Source organism: Ovis canadensis, chromosome 14 (genome assembly GCF_042477335.2).
Source record: "Ovis canadensis isolate MfBH-ARS-UI-01 breed Bighorn chromosome 14, ARS-UI_OviCan_v2, whole genome shotgun sequence".
Lineage (NCBI taxonomy): Eukaryota > Metazoa > Chordata > Mammalia > Artiodactyla > Bovidae > Ovis > Ovis canadensis.
In genome coordinates, this window is record NC_091258.1 from 48,622,216 (window position 1) to 48,640,636 (window position 18,421).

Genomic DNA, 18,421 nt, shown 5'->3' on the forward strand with positions numbered 1-18,421 from the left:
CTGTGATGCAGGGCCCGGGAGAGTAGGCAGGAGCTCAGAGCTCATTCAAGAACCGCCCAGGGGCCTCCTCGGCACCCTATCCCCATTTTCATCATCTCTTCCACCTCTCCTCCGCATCCCTGGAAACCAAGGGAACCCCAGGAAGATCCTATCCCTTCGCCCACCCTCCAGTGTGTCTCTGTTAGAGGCTGCTTGGGGGATCCGTGCCCTTTCACTAGAGGCTGCTTCCTTCTTGGAAGTAAGGACACCCATTCCCCCTCGTCCAGCCCCACGGGCCTCTTCAGACGCTGCATTGGATTCTTTAGCCAAGTTCTTTCACCTCAATTTTATCTTTTTCTGTCTCACCTCCTGGGGATTCCTTTTTGTTATTGTGCAGTCGATAAGTCATGTCCGACTCTTCGCGACCCTTTGGACTGAAGCAGGCTGCTCTATCCTCCACTGTCTCCCTTTGCTCAAATTCATGTCCATTGAGTTGGTGATGCTATCTACCCAAGCCATTTATTTCTTTACTCTTAATTTTCTTTCACTTTCTACACCATTGCTTCAGATAAGTTTATTCAAGTGGCTTTACTTTAACATCTTTATCTTTCTAGACCATTCTTTCAGCTATTTCTCTATCAGAAAACCCCAGTGCCCACCTCCATTTTTTTCTCCCTTTTATGACTCAGAGGGTTTTAGAATATCAGAATTAGTGGTATCTTTCCAACCTACTACAGACTGCATTCTCTGACCTTTGTCTCTGGGATGGAATCAGGAATCAGTCTCTGGGCCCTGCAGGAGGACCTGGGAGCTGACCTCTATTCTGATCCCTACCCTACTCTCATCCCAGCCAAGGCCTGTTGCTTTGGCCTTTCATGCCACATTCAATTGCTCACAGTAGCAGCCTTCCAATGAACTCCCTGCTCATGGTAGAGCCATCTCTTCTTTTTAAAAAAAAAAAAAAATTTACTTATTTATTTGATTGCACCAGGTCTTCATTGAGGCAGGCCAGAACTTTAGTTGCAGGCATGCAAACTCTTAGTTAGGGCATATGTGATCTAGTTCCTTGATCAGGGATCGAACTTGGACCCCCTGCATTGGGAGTATGGAGTCTTAGCTACTAGACCACCAGGGAAGTCCTAAGAGCCACTTCTTTTGAAAAGAAAGCCCGAACTCTTCTCTTGGTCCACAAACCTCTGCTCCATCCGGCCCCTCCAGTCTCTTCAGCTGTCTCTCTCCTCATCCTCTGCCCCAGCCTCAACCTTTCTGGCTTCTTCCACTTCCCCAAACTCAAGGGGTTTCTGTGCAGCACCTGTGCCTGACAGGATGCCTTTGTACCCGCCCCCACCCCAGCCATTTACCAAACTCCTTTGTATGGAGGGGGTCTCAGCTTGGAATACTACTTCTTCTCCAGAAAACATCTCTGAAGCACACCTCACCTTCCCACCACCCCACTTCATCCTCCTGTGAGGCACTTTCCTTTCATAGGACTCACTGCAGGGAGAAGTGTGTTGGTGGAGATCTTTAATGTTTCTTGTGTGTGGATTTCACACTGGCAGGACCGTTTCAGTCTCCTCACCTTGGTATTTTCAGTCTTGGCCGCAACACTTCTTTTGACTAAAGAACGAATAGGTGCCTCCTCCTCGGTCTTTCCTGATGCTCCACAAAGGCTCCGCATAGTTCTTACCTGGCCCCCACACCTGACCTCTCTCCTCAGGGGTAGGGTCAGGTGCTATGTGGGGAAGATAGGCTACTATAGTCGAACTGAAACCTTAGACTCTGCAAGACTCTGTAGCTAGGATACAATTTCCCTCGTACAATTGACTGGTCAAGTAGCCTGCACCATTAGGGTACTCATAGGCAAAAATAATAGACAAAAGAAACAGACTTGACAAGCACAGACATTTCAAAAGAAAACATCTTAAAGAACAGTCTTTTGTACTCTGTGGGAGAAGGCGAGGGTGGGATGATTTGAGAGAATGGCATTGAAACATGTATATTATCATATGTGAAACAGATTGCCAGTCCAGCTTCAATGCATGAGACAGGGTGCTCAGGGCTGGTGCACAGGGATGACCCAGAGGGATGGGATGGGGAGGGAGGTGGGAGGGGAGTTCAGGATGGGGGACACATGTACACCCGTGGCTGATTCATGTCAATGTATGGCAAAAACCACTACAATATTGTAAAGTAATTAGCCTCCAATTAAAATAAATAAATTTTAAAAAAAGAAAAAGGAAACATCTATTGGGGAAAGGATCAGAATACATGGATCAAAAATTCAAAACTAGCCTAATAAACATATTACAAAAGATAAGGTAGAATATTAGCCAAATGAAACAAGAAAGTATAAAAAAGAACAAGCAGAGGGGACTTCCCTGGTGGTCCAATGGTTAAAATCTGCCTTGCAATGCAGGTAAAGTGGGTTTGACCCCTGGTCAGGGAACTAAGATCTCACATGCTGCAGGGCAACTGAGCCTGCATGCCACAACTACTGAAGCCTGTGCACTCTACAGACCATGCTTTGCAACAAGAGAAGCCACTGCATGGCAACAAGAGAAAAGCCCCTGAGAGTGGCAACCAAATAATAAATAAATATCTTTTAAAAGAACAAGCAGAAATATAAGGTAAAGAAATATGGCTTCATAACAAATTACCCCCAAAGATAGTGGCTTACAGTGATAATCAACAAAAATATTTATTTGCTCACAAATCTGTAAACTGAGTAAGCTTGTCTCTACTCCACATGGCATCACTTGGGGCTGGAGGATTCATTTTGAAAATGATTCATGGTAATTCCCCATGGGTCCAGTGGTTAGGACTCCGTGCTTCCACTGCCAGGGGCCCCGGTCAGGAAACTGAGATCCCACAAGCCGAGGAGCATGAGCAAAAAAAGGATGATTCACATGACCACTAGATTGTTATTGGCTGTAGGCTAAGAGCTCAGGGGGACTGTGGACCAGGGACACTGGGTCCTTCTCATGTGAACCTCTCCCTGGGCAGCTTGGCTTCCTCATAGTACAGTGGCTACAGTCCATGAGTGAGTAAGCATCCTAAGAAGCAGGACAGTTCCCTGGGCCCAGGCCTGGATGGGCACAACATCACTTCTGCCATATTTTACTGGTCAAGCAGGTACAAAGCCCAGATTCAAGGGGTGGGCAGACATAGAATCCATCTTTGGATGGGAGAAGTATCAAAGAAATACAGGACCATGTATAAAAATTACCACAATAGTATGTCAGACAACACAATAGATGATCTAATAGCAGAAAGTTTTCATTGAGAATGAATCCATAAATTAGAAAGACCAAGTTAAGGAATTCTCCCAAAAGAAGAAAAAGAAAACAAGAAAGATATGAGATAGAAAAAGAAGTTCTACTATCTGCACAATAGGAGTTCCAGAAAAAGAGTAAAACAAAAATGGAGAAAAAGTGCAACATGAACCTTGACATTATGTTAACTGTAGGAAGCCAGATAGTATATTCAAAAGCAGAGACATTACTTTGCCTACTAAGGTCCGTCTAGTCAAGCCTATGGTTTTTCCTGTGGTCATGTATGGATGTGAGAGTTGAACTGTGAAGAAGGCTGAGCGCCGAAGAATTGATGCATTTGAACTGTGGTGTTGGAGAAGACTCTTGAGATTCCTTTGGACTGCAAGGAGATCCAACCAGTCCATTCTGAGGGAGATCAACCCTGGGATTTCTTTGGAAGGAATGATGCTAAAGCTGAAGCTCCAGTACTTTGGCCACCTCATGCGAAGAGTTGACTCATGGGAAAAGACTCTGATGCTGGGAGGGATTGGGGGCAGGAGGAGAAGGGGACGACAAAGGATGAGATGGCTGGATGGCATCACGGACTTGATGGACGTGAGTCTGAGTGAACTCTAGGAGATGGTGATGGACAGGGAGGCCTGGCGTGCTGCGATTCATGGGGTTGCAAAGAGTCAGACACGACTGAGCGACTGAACTGAACTGAACTGAACTGAGGAAGCCAGATACAAAGGTCATGTATTATATGACTCCATTTGTAAGAAATATCCAGAACAGGGAGATACATAGATACAGAGAGAAGATTGGTGGCTGGGGGAATGACAGGATCAGGTGCAACTGCTTAATAGATAGAGGGTTTCCTTTTAGGATGGTCAAAATATTTTGGAACTAGATAGAAGTGGTGGTTGTATGACATTGTGAATGTACTAAATGCCACTGAATTATTCACTTTATTTTTAATTTTTTTAAACTTTATTTTTTATTTATTTGGCTGTATCAGGTCTTGGACACAGCACTTGGGATCTTCAATGCCATGAGCATGCTTTTAGTTGCAGCATGTAGGTTTCAGTTTCCTGACCAGGGATCAAACCTGGCCTCCCTGGGAAGTCCCCTGTAATTGGTTCTTTTTCATTGCTGTGTTCTCTTCCATGGAGTTAATACCACACCATTGGTTTCTCTATTGTTGGGTTATTTTCAGTTTGAAATTACTAAAAATAGTCCTTCTCTAAATATGTTTGTTCATGTCTTTCTGTGCACATGTGTGCAGGCCTTTCTGTTGAGTCTTTAGGGGAGAAAAATGGTTAAATCTTGGGTATATGTGTCTGAATATTCATTAGAAGGACTGATGCTGAAGCTGAAACTCCAGTACTTCGGCTACCTGATGCGAAGAGCTGACTCATTGGAAAAGACCCTGATGCTGGGAAAGATTGAAGGCAGGAGAAGGGGATGACAGAGAATGAGATGTTTGGATGGCATCACTGACTCGATGGACATGAGTTTGAGCAAGCTCCGGGAGTTGGTGATGGACAGGGAAGCCTGGTGTGCTGCAGTCCATGGGGTCGCAAAGAGTCAGACACGACTGAGCAACTGAACTGAACTGATATGTGTCTTTAACTTTAGTAAATAATGTGGAACAGTTTTTCAAAGCAGGTTGTTTTTTTTTTAATCAGTTTACACTGCCACCAGCTGGGTATGAGAAAACCTTATGCTACACATCCTTAATAACACCCTATTGTTCATCTGTTGAATTTTAGTTATCTTTTTCTGTGAGTTTTATTTTGCATTTCTCTAGTGATTAGTAAGGTTGGCAGTCTTTTCATTTTCTTATTGTCCACTTGGATATCCTCTTTTGTTAAGTTCCTTTGCACATGTCTTGCCCATTTTTATACTGGCTTGTCTGCCTCTGGATATATACCTTTTGTCAAGTATACATGTTGAAAACTTACCCCACTCTCTGACTTGCTTTTTTCACTTTCTTTATATTTATTTATTTATTCGGCTGCACAAGGTCTTAGTTGCAGCACAAAGGATCTTTGATCTTCATTGCAGCAGGCAGGATATTTAGTTGCGGGATGCAAACTCTTACTTGCAGCATGTGGGACCTAGTTCCCTAGTGATTGAACCCGGGTTCCCTGCACTGGGAGCCCAGAGTTTTACCCACTGGACCACCAGGGAAGTTCCTGAGATGATACACTTTAAGTGGAAGACTCACTCTCCTAGATATCAACGTGTTTTAATAAATGGAACAGAATTCAAAGAGAGACCCACAAGTGTATGGACACAATTTATAACACAGTTGGCACTGTAGTCTCTCTGCTAATTTAAAGTTCCCATGGAAGGAACTTAGATCTGGCTCTGGCCCACCCTGTGGACTGGGAGAGGAAAGTGACCAAAAGATGGAGGGTCTGTAGGAAGCTGAGCAGAGGTAGACCTGAAGAGTTTCTTTTCTTTCTTTCAAGAACTTGATTCCCACCCCTGCCCATTAAAAAAAAATCAGTTTAACAAAAATCAGAGTACCTTATCTGAAAAATCTTCACACGCTTTCTCTCTTGATATTTCCAAACACATTAATTTACTCTATAAATGGTATCCTTTAAAAATTTTTTTTTAAAAAACCTTTCAGAGAGAGATTGGGAATGTACCCTCTGTTATACTCCATGATGAGATCAACTCTGAACTTGATTCTTTAGTGCTGTTTTGTGGGCTCAGGCTTTTAGCGTAAGAATAAGGTAAGGTTCTTCTGCCTTTCCAGAGAGAGAGACAAAGCTGGAAGCCAATGGGAACCAAACATACTGGGCAGCTGGGGGTAGAACCTAAGACCCCTCACCAACCAAGAGCCCATCAGACCCAACCCCTTTCCCTGTGAAGAAAGGACAGTCACACCTGGCTCTGTTCTTGAAATGTTTATTCTCAGCATATATATGTTTGTGCCTGGATGACTAGAAGGGATACTTCATGAGACTTTGGGTTATTTCGTCCCCCAGTGACCTCTGGGGGACTAGCCAGGTCACTAGAGCCACAGGATGAGGACTGAGAAGGTGGCAGCAGCCACAAGGCCTAGAATGAGTTGTGGGGAGGCTTTTGGGGTCCTCTGGAGGGCCTGGTTGGTTAGCCACTTGTTTCTACCCCGGTGTGTGGCCCGAGGCTTACTCTGACCCTGAGTCAGGAGGTGGGAATGGCACGACCTGCTGCCCACCTGCCTGTTTGGAAATTCATCCTCCAAAGGACTCTGACCTTTGTTTTCCTCTCTCACCTGAAGATGAAAGTCAGCAGTCAGTGGCTTCCACAGTGCCCCGTCACCCGCTGAAGCCACTGAACCCTCTGCGGCCAGCCCAGCATACCTGCTCCACCTGACTGAAGACCCGCAGGAGGTTTCCACGAAGGACGCCCTGAAGCTCTTCCTCCCTCCAGCCTCGCCTCAGCAACTCCTCTACGAGTATCGGGTATGTGGACACGTCCTCCAGCCCCTCGGGGAACCTGCGTGGCCACCAGCTGGCTAACTGTGCTCCTCAGCCCCGATCCTGGCTGAGGGCCCAGTGTCGCACCAGCCCCAACCACATGTGGGAAGTTAAAGCCGTGTTTCTCAGGCTACTGAATGCAACTTTGGAAGCTCCTGGAAGACTGGGCTTCAGCAGCACTTAGCTGCTGAGCAGATGCTCAGCCCACAGCACATCTGCTGGGCCAGCAGTGGAGTATGTGCTGGACAGGTCTTGAGAGGGGGTGGGGTTCTTAACAACTGTGATGCCCTGGAGTGGGAATGGGTCCACTGGACCATAGAGGGACAAGGAGAATCCAGGAAACAGGTCCTGAGAGGGGAAAGATGCCAGGTGGGCTGAAAGACCAGAGTCTGTAATGGAGGATGAAGGATGGGAGGATCATGGATGGGGAACTGAGACTAAGGGACTCCCCACTGTACCCCAGCCAAGACAAACCCCAGGGAAACACTCACCGGCCAGACCCATCATAACTCCCGCTAATCCCGATGAACTCAGATCCCATGACTGCCCTGATGTGGTCAAAGTGATCTAGGAGATGAGGGTAGTGGTGGGTAGCATGAGGCTGGAGTTAGATCCTGGGACCAGCCCTGGTCTGAGGAAGCTCAGCGTGGCCAGTTCCCCTGCCCAAGGCAATCCAAGACAGGACAGCTGACTCCATGGAGCTCCTAGCCTGCTGTGAGTTCTGGAGTGGCTTCAGGCTAGACATTGGACCCAGAGTAAACCTCAGGGCCTGAACCCCTTAGGACCTTTTCCTGCCTAGGAGCCACCATGCCTCTGGTTCCTTGAGAGCCTGCTCACAGGGCTCTGCCTGTCCTGTCTAGAGATATGGGAGCAAAAGAGAGACCCAGAAGCAGAGGCAGTTGCCTCCCCCCAAACCTGTTGCACTGGTTGGAGCCCCAGATCTGGGTTCAGGGCAGTGAAGAGCTGTGTCTGCTCCCCTAAACTGTTGGGAGGCCTGCCCAGGGCCCAGGGTGTGCTAGGCAGCCACAGGCAAAGCTACAACTGCACAAAGAATTGAAGTGGGGCTCACCTGCCACGGTGGACACATTAGCAAACAGGTTACACTGCAGCACCCCCATGGACAGCGACACCATCACAATGCCACCATTCTTCTTCTACATGGATAAATAAAGGAACACTCAGCTTGCCCCTTCTGACCTGACAGCCTGCCACCTATGCCCTGGGGGCCCTGATAAGGCAAATTCGGAGTCCTCACCTGAGGGCCTGGGTGAGACTTTACCTCTCTTGGCCCCTGGGTGGGAACTGATTTGGCCTTGAGTTCCAGAGATGGGAGAGGGTTAACCAGCAGACTGGACTGGCAGCTTTGCTCAGAGTCAAGGATCTTTGGATAAAGTCCTGGGTTTGAGGGCTGGGGTGGCCACTCACCAGAAGTTGCAGGATGTCATCAGGAATGTTAAGCATGTTGTCACATACAGCTTTGGCAGCCGAATGGGAGAAGATCACAGGAGCCTTTGACACCTTCAGGGCTTGCTGTGCCAGGGCATGCGACCCATAGGACAAGTCCACCATCATGCCCAGGCGATTCATTTCCTCTATCACCTTCTGCAGGGACAAGTGGAGGATTTTTTTTGGGGGGGGGGGGTGGTTGTCAGGAGGGATGCATGTGTGTGCATACCTGTAGGGGGTGGCTGAGGTAGGGTATTGAAAAGGAGTCCTTACCTCACCAAAGCTTGTCAACCCACTGATGTTGGTGTAGAGGAGCTGAAACTTGGTGGAGCTCTCTGCCCTGAAAGACAACCAGAGGAGGGCAATCTAGCAGGCCACACGTTGGCCAACAGAGCCTGGACATCCAGGCTCTCTGTCCATGCGTTCCACCTCAGAACAGGGTGAGGATTCAGACCAGCTGCTTTCTGGGAGTGTGAGGGACCTGCTGAGAGTCCAGCCTCTATCCTCACCTCTCTGGCACTTTCCCCACCAAGCATCTACCATTCTACTCCAGGCCAGGCATTCTGCTCACCAGGGCGTGTTGCAGGTAAAGGTGAGCGTCAGGTAGCGAACTCCCAGCAGATAGAAACTGCGCAGCACAGAGAGGCTGCTGTCAAGTGAGTGACCACCCTCCACGCCAATAAGGCAGGCCAGCTTTTGAGTGCTGTTCAGTCCTAGAAAAAGATAGAGGATCAAGTGGTCAGAGGCCAGGGCTGGAACCACCAGAGTAGCCCCTGACTTCCCTCCCTTCCCCCAGCCCACCTTCGGCTGAAGTCACGAGCTCCAGTTCATTGTAGGAGTCACACATGCGGCGGATGAGGTCAATCTGCTCCAGCGTGAGGCGCACGGCATCCTGGTCCTGAGTCTGGCATGGGGCGTAGGCTGACCAGAACTGGTGGTTGGCCCAGGGGTCCAGAATGAGATTAGGCTGGTCTCAATGCTATAGGCCTGCTACTTACTCCTCCTCAGCCCTCAAGGTACTCACGTGGGTCAGTGGCCTGAGTGCAGCACCGCATGACCCTGTGGTACCCTCATGACTATTCAGCTTGCTGCCAGCAGCCCAGTTGAAATCATGACACATCATTGCTTGCTGTTTGTCCATGGGCTATGTGAATGCCCCAAGGACAATCCACCATACATATCCTTTGTGGTTTCAGAGCCCCTACCCTCACCAAGGATTCTCCAATCACTTTCTGTGTCTCCACAGAACCTGGGCACCCATGCAGCTGGCCTGTCTTGACCTCCTACACCCCTATACTCACTCCCCAGCAGCCACATGATGGCACATAGTATGTCCTATGTCCATCAGATCCCTGTCTACCAAGGTTTCTGTGGCCCCCAGATTCCCCAGAGGCCATTATGTGTGTCCCTCTGGTACCTGTGCACCCACGAAGCCATCCCTGAGCTTGTCTAGGTTGGTCTGGCCGAGTCTGAAATTGCGCAGGTTCACACCTTGTAGCTTGTTCTGGAAATGCCGTTTCAGGAGCAACGGCAGGTGGTTGTGGCTGGGGTTGTCAGGACAAAGTAAGAAGAGTAGGGGACATGGCCTCCAGGTCATGGGCCTACCCTGTGCCACCCCACGTCCCCACCTCACACAGATGATAGTCCTGAAGAGCAGCTATTAGTTAGGGGTTTCTACCAGCCACAGTGTAGTGGGGAGGAAGGCGCCCTATGGGGGTGGTGGAGGAGAGGGGTGTGTCAGGGGGCCTTCTCTCTAACCCTTCACGCTCTGGACCTCCTCTCCTGTCCAGGAACGGGTTCAGCGCCCACCAGCCCGCACACCCCCACCTACGCACCCATCCACCAGCCGGAAGTGCCGCATCAGATCCCGCGCGCGCTCCTGGAGACTCAGGCCTCTAGGGGTGCCTGGCGCAGTTGAGGTGCTGGAGGTGGCCGGCCTGGTCAGGGCGCTAGGGGTTCCCCACGTGGTCTGGGCCCTGGGACCGCCCGGGCTGGTCTGGGCGCTGGTTACCAGCCGCAGCAGCAGCCAGAGCAGGAGCAGCAGACGCAGCAGAGGCCGCTGGGTGAGCATGTGGGGACGCTCGAGGCCAAGGGGCAGCATTGCTGCACAGGGCCGAGCAGCCGGGCAGAGGCGGGTCTCGAGAGCTAAGAGGAGCGGGTGAGGGGCAGAGGGCGACAGTGGGGTCCCGACCGTCGATGCTGGTGACGCAGCGGCACGGCTTCGTGAGGCAGATTAGCTCCGGGATCCGCAATGCCGCCGCCCAGCGTTGCCGCCAGGGGGCGGTAGGCCCTTACCTCACATCTAGGGTGGCGCCCCATTCCAGCCTTGGCCCCGAGCGCCCTCAGGCGGCGCACTGCCGGTTACCTCTGTCCCTGCTTCCTGACCTGCACCCACTCCTCCCAAGCGCCAGGGGCCTACTGATTGGGGAGGAGGCCAGGGGGTGACTAGGAGGGGCCCAGGAATCTTCCCAATTTCACCTCTAGGCAGACAGGTTGCAAGCCCTTGTGGGGTTTTAGCTGCAGGGATATGCCTGCACTCCAACTGGTTAAATATTCCATGAAATTCTGGGAAGAATTAAAATTTAAAAGAGTGAATTAGATCTGTATGTTTTGACTGGCAGAAGAAAAAGATCCCCTATATATTTTTAACAAAAATGAAATTTAAGTATAATATTTATGGGAGGCCATTTTGTTTTAGTGCCTGCTCATTCACTAAGTTGTGTCTGACTTTTCTGTCACCCCATGGACTGTAACCTGCCAGGCCCCTCTGTGCCTGGGATTTCCCAGGCAAGAATACTGGAGTGGGTTGACATTTCCTTCTCCAGGGGATCTTCCCCAGGGATCAAACCCACATCTCTTGCATCTCTTGCATTGACAGGCAGATTCTTTACCACATCTCGTATTAAAATTTACTTCTGGGGACTTCTTCGTGGTCCAGTGGTTAAGACTGTGTGCTCCTAATACAGGGGGCATAGGTTCATTTTGTAGGGTGTGCCTCCGCCCAGAAAACAAAACAAAAATCCTCCCCCAAATTTACTTCTGTACCTATGTTGACATACACATACACAAAAAAAGACTCTAGAGGACTATACATACTTAACTTTAGTTAATAATAGCCATCTTGGGAAGAGGGTTACCTGTGTATTATGTGTGTTAGTCCCTCAATCATGTACCGACTCTTTGTGACCCCATGGAACATAGCCTGCCAGGCTTCTCTGTCCTTGGAATTCTCCAGACAAGAATACTGGAGTGGATTGCATTTCCTTCTCCAGAGGAACTTCCCAACCCAGGGATTGAACCCTGGTCTCCTGCATCAAAGGCAGATTCTCTACCGTTTGAGCTACAGGGTAGTCCTAACCGTTTTAGGAAAGGGGTTACCTACTCCCTGGTCAATTTATGTCTCATCTTTTTTAATATTTTTTCTTTAGCTTATTTGGCCGCACAGGGTCTGAGTTGCACATGCGGGACCTTCTAGTTGAGGCATGTGAACTCTTAGTTGCTGCATGTGGGATCTAGTTGCCTGACCAGGGATTGAACCCGGGCCCCCACATTGGGAATGTGGAGTCTTAGCCACTGGACCACCAGGGAAGTCCCTAGTTCATTATCATTTATGGACTGGGGGAAGATGTAGTGGCTAAGTAGACTGAATGTCTTAGAAAGTCCCTGAGGAGCAGGGGGAGGGCTGGGCCCACCTCTAGAGCTGTCCAGCCGTTAGAGGTCTGTGGCCTATTAAGTAGCCTGACATTCTGGCTCTGTCCAAATAGGAACAAAGATCATTTGTGATCCAGGCAGGTTCTCTTCTTGGGAATCTGAGCCAGAATTCCCTAAAAGATCTCCAGATGGTAGACAGTGGGTCAGGATTGAGGTGAGCTACTCAGAAGGAATGAGTAAAGTCTGCCTTCCTGCAGCCAGAGCCTCCCACTGTCTTCTCCTGGTGCGGAGCCAAACCCCCTGGGATTCCTCAGGCCACTGCCAGCAGGTCTGCCTTGAGTACCTGCTGTCTAAACTACAGGGTCCCCCACCAAACCGCAGTGTTGGGGCCTGTACCACAGGCCCCACTACAGAGAAGGACAGCTCATGCTGATTCCATTTCTGAAACATTTATTTTTGGGAAATGTTTGTGCTTGCATGAAAGGAAACTTTGTGGATGTCTGCATCTGCCAAAGTGACATCTGGCAGGATTAATGGATCACCAGAGCCAAAGAATGAGGACCAGGAAGGCAGCAATAACTGTGAGGCCTGGGGCTGTGTTGGGGGAAGATTTTGAGAATGACCGCATAGTTGACAAAATAGGATTCCCATGCCTTGGAGTTCTGCTTAGTCTCTGGTCTTGAGCCAGATTCTCTCTCTGCTGCAGATGCGAGAGCACGGAGCGGCAGGAGCTCCCCAGCTGCTCATCTGGGAACTCATCCTCCGAGGGACTCTGTCCCTTGTTCTCCTCCCGAACCTGGAGGCATTAGTCAGTGGGCAGCAGCTCCCACAGCAACCCCTCCACACACACACACCTGCTCAGAGCCCCTCTGCCCCAGCCCAGCATACCTGCTCTACCCGGCTGAAGACCCGCAGCAGATTTCCGCGAAGGACGCCCCAGAGCTCTTCCTCACTCCAGCCTCGCCTCAGCAACTCCTCTATGAGTACTGGGTATGTGGACACGTCCTCCAGACCCTGTGGGAACCTGCGTGGCCACCAGCCAGCTAGCCAGCTATTGGGCCTCAGACCTGCCCCCTGGTCCTGAGTCAGAACCAGTGTCCTGTGTGTGCAGGGTCCACTGAACCTCAGCCCTGGTCAAATATGGGAAATGGAGACTTGGAGAGAGTAAATGATTCAAGCCTGCTCTTCATGCTTCAGAAGAAGAGCCCTAAAGCTCCTTGAATATTCATCAAAATTCTTTGAATTGAACTATTAAGATCTATGCCTTTCACTGAACGCAAACTTTTCCTTCTGTTTATAAAAAGAAGAAAAGCTTTTGAAGAACTGGGTTGACTCCCTTGCATGCACAGACCCAACTGCAGGCAAAGAAGATGGTTAGCCCACCCTAACCATCTGCTAAGAGTCTGCTCAGAGGCCATGGGTCTGCTGGCACTGGCTGGGTGCAGATGCTGTGCAGATGAGGTCTGTCTGGTTGGGTTAGCCAAATATGATGGTCTAGAGTAGGGCCAACGGGATGGAGATAGACAAGAGAGCCCAGCAAACAGACCCTGGGAGAGGGGAGATACCAGTGGGGCCAGCAGACCTGAGGCTATGGTCAAGGCCATGAGGACCATAGTATGGTGGGCACCATGGCTATGAAGGCCCCCGTGACACATCAGCCCAAGACAAGCCCACATGGATGCACTCACCGGCCAGCCCCATCATAATCTCCTCCAATCCCGATGAACTTGGATCCAATGATGGCCCTGATGTGGTCAAAGTGATCTGAAGGATGGAAAGTCAGCAGTGTGGGACTTCCAGGGTTGGGGGGGCGGGTGGTAAGGACTGGCCTCTATTGATTTCCCTTCTTGCAGCCTGTAGGCCAGACAGGCCAATTCCTTCATGGCCTGCACCCAGAGCACCAAGTAGAGAGCCCTGAGGTTTGGTCTGAAGTGATCCTGGCTGGCTCCAGACTGGACTTCAGATTTGGAGTGGACCTCAGAGCCACCCATTTGGGCCAAGATTCACTCTGCCTCTCAGTTCCCTTGAGAACCTGTGAGGTAGCCTCTCCATGAATGGTGAGAAATGAACAAGAAAACAACTGACAGAGACCCCAGAGACCTATGGAGCTGCCCAGTCCCTTGACCAGAGGCACAGGCAATGTGCTCTGGAGCCCCTGCAGAGGTGCAGATGGGCAGCACATGGACTCTTTGTCTGACTGCCTCCCGGATATCCATCAGCATCCGTTTCAATTCCATGGCTCCAGTTCCACATGGCACCAAGAACTGTGTACTGCTCATTATTGGGCTTGGGGGAGCAATGTCTATTGCCAACAGTGGGTCAAACCCCTGGGGCCCTTCTGAGGTCCTCCTCAAATTTGGGCCCTGCTTCGGGTCCAAATCAGAACTGTTCAGAGAGCCCGGGGTGAGGCTTACCTGCCACAGTAGACACGTTGGCTAGCGGGTTGCACTGTAACACCCCCACGGACAAAGACACCATCACGATGCCACCGTTGTTCTTCTGCAGGGTTGGACAATGGGCATTTGACTTGGCCCCTGGCACAACCACCTGCCTCTTCACTCTCTCAGCCCTCTGAGGAGGGTGTTCAGTCCTGGCTTTGAGATCAGAGATGTCTCCTCTCTGGATTTGTGTGAATGGGGGAGCCTCAGCTCTGGGTCTGGGTGGTGTCTTGGCACTTGGTTTGTGGGTTTGGAGGAGTATTTTTATTTATTCTTTTAGCTGCACTGTGTCTTAGTTGTGGCATGTGGGATCCTCCATCTTACTTGTCACATGCGGGATCTTCTGTTGTGGCAGGCAGGGTCTTTAGTTGCAACACGTGAGCTATCAGTTGCGGTGGGTGGGATCTATCGACCAGAGATGGAACCTGGACCCCCTACATTGGGAGCACGGAGTCTTAGCCACTGGATCACCAGGGAGGTTCTCGAGGGATGTTTACCACCTAGAACCCCCACCTAGAGTTCAAGAGTTCAGGGGCTGTGGTTCGTGCGTTTTGGGGCAGAAGATCTTTAACCTGGGGTTTGAGGAAATTGAGGGAGCAGAAGCTCAGGTTCAAGGGCTCCTGGTTTGAATGTCTTGCTTTAGGTTTGCAGGCGAGGGCAGTCTCTCACCAAAAGCTGTAGGATGTCATCAGGAACATTCCGGGTGCTCTTGCACACAGCCCGGGCAGCCGAGTGGGAGAAGATCACAGGTGCCTGCGATACTTCTAGGGCTCGTCGTGCCACGGCATCTGAGACATGGGACAAGTCCACCATCATGCCCAGACGGTTCATTTCTGCCACCACCTTCTGCAGGGATGGGTTGGGGAGAAGGTGTCAGGGCTGCATTTGTCTTAGGTGCGTTTAGCTGGAGGGACCAGGTGGGGCTGTGCATTCACATGGGGCAGGGTATGGGGTCAGGGTCCTCACCTCACCGAAGCTGGTCAGCCCACTGACATCTCTGTAGAAGGGGTGGATGCCTTTAGCTGAGCTCTCTGCCCTGCAGGGTGGCCAGGAGGCAGTCTGACTGGTGGTCATGACTCAGCTACAAGAAGCTAGACAGAGGTTCCATCAAGCCCTCTACACCTGCAACTCCCCTGGAGCAAGAGGAGGGACCCAAGCAGGACTGTGTGTGGCAGTAGGAGGGCTCTTCTGGAGATCCAGTCTTGCTTTGTAGACCTCCCTACTCCAGGTAGTCCCAGGGGTGAAGCTTGGTGTGGGCCCCAGCATGATCTTGGGCAGATCCCTGCCTCACTGGGCCCATACCATCTGCACCAAGCTCACCAGGGCGTGTTGCAGGTGTGCGTGAGTGTCAGGTAGCGCACACCCAGCACATAGAAGGCACGCAAGACGGAGAGGCTGCTGTCCAGTGAGTGGCCACCCTCCACACCAATGAGGCAAGCCAACTTCCGGGTACCATTCAGAGCTGGGGGCAGGTGGGGCAGATTGTCATTGTCAGAGACATGGGTAACCTAATCAAGCCCCTGACACCCGCCACCGCCCATCCGTCTACCTTTAACTGAGGTCACAAGCTCCAGCTCAGAATAGGAGGCACACATGCGGTGGATGAGATCAATCTGCTCTAGGGTGAGGCGCACAGCATCCCGTTCCTGGGTCTGGCATGGGACATAGGCTGACCAGAACTGAGGGAAGGCCAGGGGATGGTTTGAGTAGGGGTTCCTTTAGAACTTCCTGGGCTTCTCACCGCCTCCACAGCTGGTGCAGCACTCCCTGTGCCCAGTGTCACATGTGATGCATGGCTTGTTCTGTGGCACTTGGATGCCCATTATGTTGACTCACTGTGACCCCTGTTAGCCCCCAGCATCCTTGTCATGGCACTTTCTAGGTTGCTATGGTAACTGAGTTCCGATGTCACTAACCCGCCCAAATTCCCCCACATTCCCCCAGAGCCATGGTGGCACCTTGTGTGTCCCCTTGGTACCTGGGCACCCACGAGACCATCTTTAAGCCTGTCCAAGCTGGTCTGGCCGTGGCTGAAATTGCGCAGATTAACATCTTGTAGGCCCTTGCGGTTAAACTGCCTCAGGACCAGGGGCATGTCGTTGTGGCTGGAGGGAGGTCAAGGCAAATGGGTGGGCTCCTTCGGGCTCGGGCCGGCCAGGGGATTCCCCCACCTCACACTGTCACAGAGACTAGCTGAGGCCTGGGCTGAGGGGGTTCCCACCAGAGAGGGAGTGACAGAAGAGGAGAAGGGCACCCATGGATGATGGAGAGGACACCCAGGGGTGGCGTGAGGGAGCCGCCCCACTAGCTCTGCATGCTCTGGACTTCCTCACCTGCCCAGGGCTGGGCTGGGCCCCCACCATCCCCCACGCACCCATCCACAAGTGGGAAGTCCCGCATCAGGGCCCGCGCACGCTCCCCCAGACTCAGTGTGCTGGAGGTGTCCAGACTGGTCAGGGCGATAGGGGCATCCGGTGCTGTTTGGGCGCAGGTTACCAGCTGCAACAGCAGCCACAGCAGGAGCAGCAGAGGCCGCTGGGTGAGCATGTGGGGATGTTCAAGGCCCCCACTTGGCATGCTGCACAGGGCCGGGCAGGCGGGCAGAGGCGGGTCTGAGAGCAGTGGGGGTGCTGGGGTTCTGCCAGTTGACACAGATCACGCAGTAACGCGGCCTCTGGGAGAGGGGCATGGAGGGAGGGGATACAGAGTCACAGGACCCTGCCATCCCTGTGCAGAGAGCTGTAATCTGCAAAGCCCGGGTGCCATGGGGGCCTGAACTACCCTCCTGCCCTCTGCTAAGAGGCTGCTCTTGTGGGCTAACTTGGCCTCCACTTTGGGCCCATTCCCCTCCCATCTCGGGTTCCCTCTGCCCCCGCCCCTCTCTCGACCCCTCTATTCTGAGGGGGCCGCCCTAAATTGCTCTCCCCCTGCCTCTAACCTTGCTGTCCAAGAGAGAGGCCAGGTCGCTTCTGTCAGAGTGGCCTTCAGCCCCAGGCAGCCCCTCCCAGGAGCACGGCTTGTCCCCATCTGTCTGCAGCCTGCCCCACCCACCCCAGGGCCTCGTGCCAGTGTCTCTGTCTCCATTGATCTCAGCTCCCAGTTTCCATGTGCTGGGCCACGAGGGGTGGGTGTGAGGGAGGAGATAGTTTTTAGAAATGAAGGGTTAACCTTGTGGGTTCTAGATTCAGGAACGGCCCCTCTGCCCCCGACCTTCTGTCTCCCACTATTTGACTCCCCAGCGTGCGTGACCATTCTCAGGGGACTTCAGCCAGCAACTGGGAATTGTCAGGGGCACCCCTCCCCCATTTCCCCCAGTCACCCTCTGGAAAGAGCACCTTCAGGAGTTGCTGCACTTCTCCAGGGCCTCACTTGAGGAACTTTGGTGATGTGAACTGAACAACCATCTGGGAAAAGTCAAGGACCCTTTTACTCAACAGAGCAAGAACCCAGTTAGTAGGCTATTAAGTGGAAGGAATTGAAGTCACTTCCATGGCAGGAGATTCCCCACCCCAGGAAGTTTCCTCCCAGAGTTGCAGGCTGACCTGCTGGCCAGGATCCCTCCTACCTCAGTGTGGAATGCCTGGCGTCTGGGCTCTGCTGCTACAGTCGCTGTATCTCGTGGCTCTTGTGGGTCTAGCTCTCCCAGAAACCTCAAGGTCTAAGTTCCTGTGCTTGCTCTGAGGCCCCACCCCATTCCTCATTTCTAGTTTCAGGCCCTCACCCTAGCTGACTCCTCTAGGAACAGCTCCCCTCCCACCACCACCACATTTATACACTGGGGATGTGCCTTCTTACAGAAGCTCAGCCACTGAGATGCTTTCGGAACCTTGCCCAAACTTCTGCTCTGATCCTTGGCGGCCCATGGAGCTGTTCGGCCTTTGGAACCTTTCCCGGGTGGCAGGAGTGACTAGCTCAGAGGTAGGGAGTCTGAGTGCTGGAGACCCTAGAAATCTCTCTAAAAATGAAATGAGTAAAACTCTTCCAGCAGAACTAAAGGTCCTGGGCCACCTGGGAGGGGAAGGGTCCCTGCTTGTGTATATTTCAAGGCTCATGTATATTGAATTTGACATTGCCCAGTGCCTACAGGCCAGAAGGAAGGGCACACTGGTAGTGCTATGTTGGAGGTGAGTCTGCTCCTTGCTCACTGCAGCTGGAGGGTTCTCTAGGCAGCCCGCCTGCA

General features: G+C 51.7%; 3 protein-coding genes across 9 annotated transcripts in view; 1 reads left to right on the top strand and 2 right to left on the bottom strand.

Moving 5' to 3' along the window:
• Window positions 1-6,136: 6,136 nt before the first annotated feature.
• Window positions 6,137-10,633, bottom strand: LOC138418625 (dipeptidase 3-like). 2 transcript variants are annotated; one of them, XM_069550141.1, is made up of 10 exons: window positions 9,988-10,530; window positions 9,570-9,696; window positions 8,954-9,083; window positions 8,724-8,865; window positions 8,426-8,492; window positions 8,132-8,308; window positions 7,776-7,860; window positions 7,198-7,273; window positions 6,590-6,725; window positions 6,137-6,501 (listed from the first exon to the last, which is right to left on the bottom strand). In XM_069550141.1, the coding sequence occupies exons 1-10, from the start codon at window positions 10,251-10,253 to the stop codon at window positions 6,259-6,261; spliced, it is 1,449 nt and encodes a 482-aa protein (XP_069406242.1). In that variant the 5' UTR covers window positions 10,254-10,530; the 3' UTR covers window positions 6,137-6,258. The 2 variants fall into 2 exon arrangements, with proteins under 2 accessions (XP_069406242.1, XP_069406243.1); XM_069550142.1 differs by lacking the exon at window positions 9,570-9,696 and having other exon boundaries at window positions 9,988-10,633.
• On the bottom strand, window positions 10,598-17,984 carry LOC138418626 (dipeptidase 2-like). 4 transcript variants are annotated; one of them, XM_069550144.1, is made up of 12 exons: window positions 17,807-17,920; window positions 17,577-17,645; window positions 16,616-16,915; window positions 16,220-16,346; window positions 15,791-15,920; window positions 15,562-15,703; window positions 15,208-15,277; window positions 14,911-15,087; window positions 14,218-14,302; window positions 13,492-13,567; window positions 12,692-12,827; window positions 10,598-10,717 (listed from the first exon to the last, which is right to left on the bottom strand). In XM_069550144.1, the coding sequence occupies exons 3-12, from the start codon at window positions 16,816-16,818 to the stop codon at window positions 10,598-10,600; spliced, it is 1,266 nt and encodes a 421-aa protein (XP_069406245.1). In that variant the 5' UTR covers window positions 16,819-16,915; window positions 17,577-17,645; window positions 17,807-17,920. The 4 variants fall into 4 exon arrangements, with proteins under 4 accessions (XP_069406245.1, XP_069406244.1, XP_069406246.1 ...); XM_069550143.1 differs by lacking the exon at window positions 10,598-10,717 and adding an exon at window positions 12,237-12,599 and having other exon boundaries at window positions 17,807-17,984; XM_069550145.1 differs by lacking the exons at window positions 10,598-10,717; window positions 16,616-16,915 and adding an exon at window positions 12,237-12,599 and having other exon boundaries at window positions 17,807-17,894.
• The window catches only part of DUS2 (dihydrouridine synthase 2), a 45,300-nt gene continuing 44,848 nt past the window's right edge, over window positions 17,970-18,421 (top strand). The window contains exon 1 of one of the 3 annotated variants that reach the window (XM_069550137.1): window positions 17,970-18,159. The gene's annotated coding sequence lies outside the window, so the exon portion shown is untranslated. The remainder of the gene's footprint in view (window positions 18,160-18,421) is intronic. The other 2 variants (XM_069550139.1, XM_069550140.1) reach the window with 2 other exon arrangements.

Bases quoted from the DNA above. Each gene is read 5' to 3' on its own strand.
- LOC138418625 (XM_069550141.1), bottom strand. From the start codon at position 10,253: ATGCTGCCCCTTGGCCTCGAGCGTCCCCACATGCTCACCCAGCGGCCT. The intron at 9,697-9,987 runs GTGCGTAGGTGG...TGACAACCCCAG, and splicing joins CACTTCCGGCTGGTGGATGG to CCACAACCACCTGCCGTTGC. The intron at 6,726-7,197 runs GTGAGTGTTTCC...GTGGCCACGCAG, and splicing joins AGTTATGATGGGTCTGGCCG to GTTCCCCGAGGGGCTGGAGG.
- LOC138418626 (XM_069550143.1), bottom strand. From the start codon at position 16,818: ATGCCAAGTGGGGGCCTTGAACATCCCCACATGCTCACCCAGCGGCCT. The intron at 16,347-16,615 runs GTGCGTGGGGGA...ACCTCCCTCCAG, and splicing joins GACTTCCCACTTGTGGATGG to CCACAACGACATGCCCCTGG. The intron at 15,278-15,561 runs GTGAGCTTGGTG...GCCACCCTGCAG, and splicing joins CACACCTGCAACACGCCCTG to GGCAGAGAGCTCAGCTAAAG.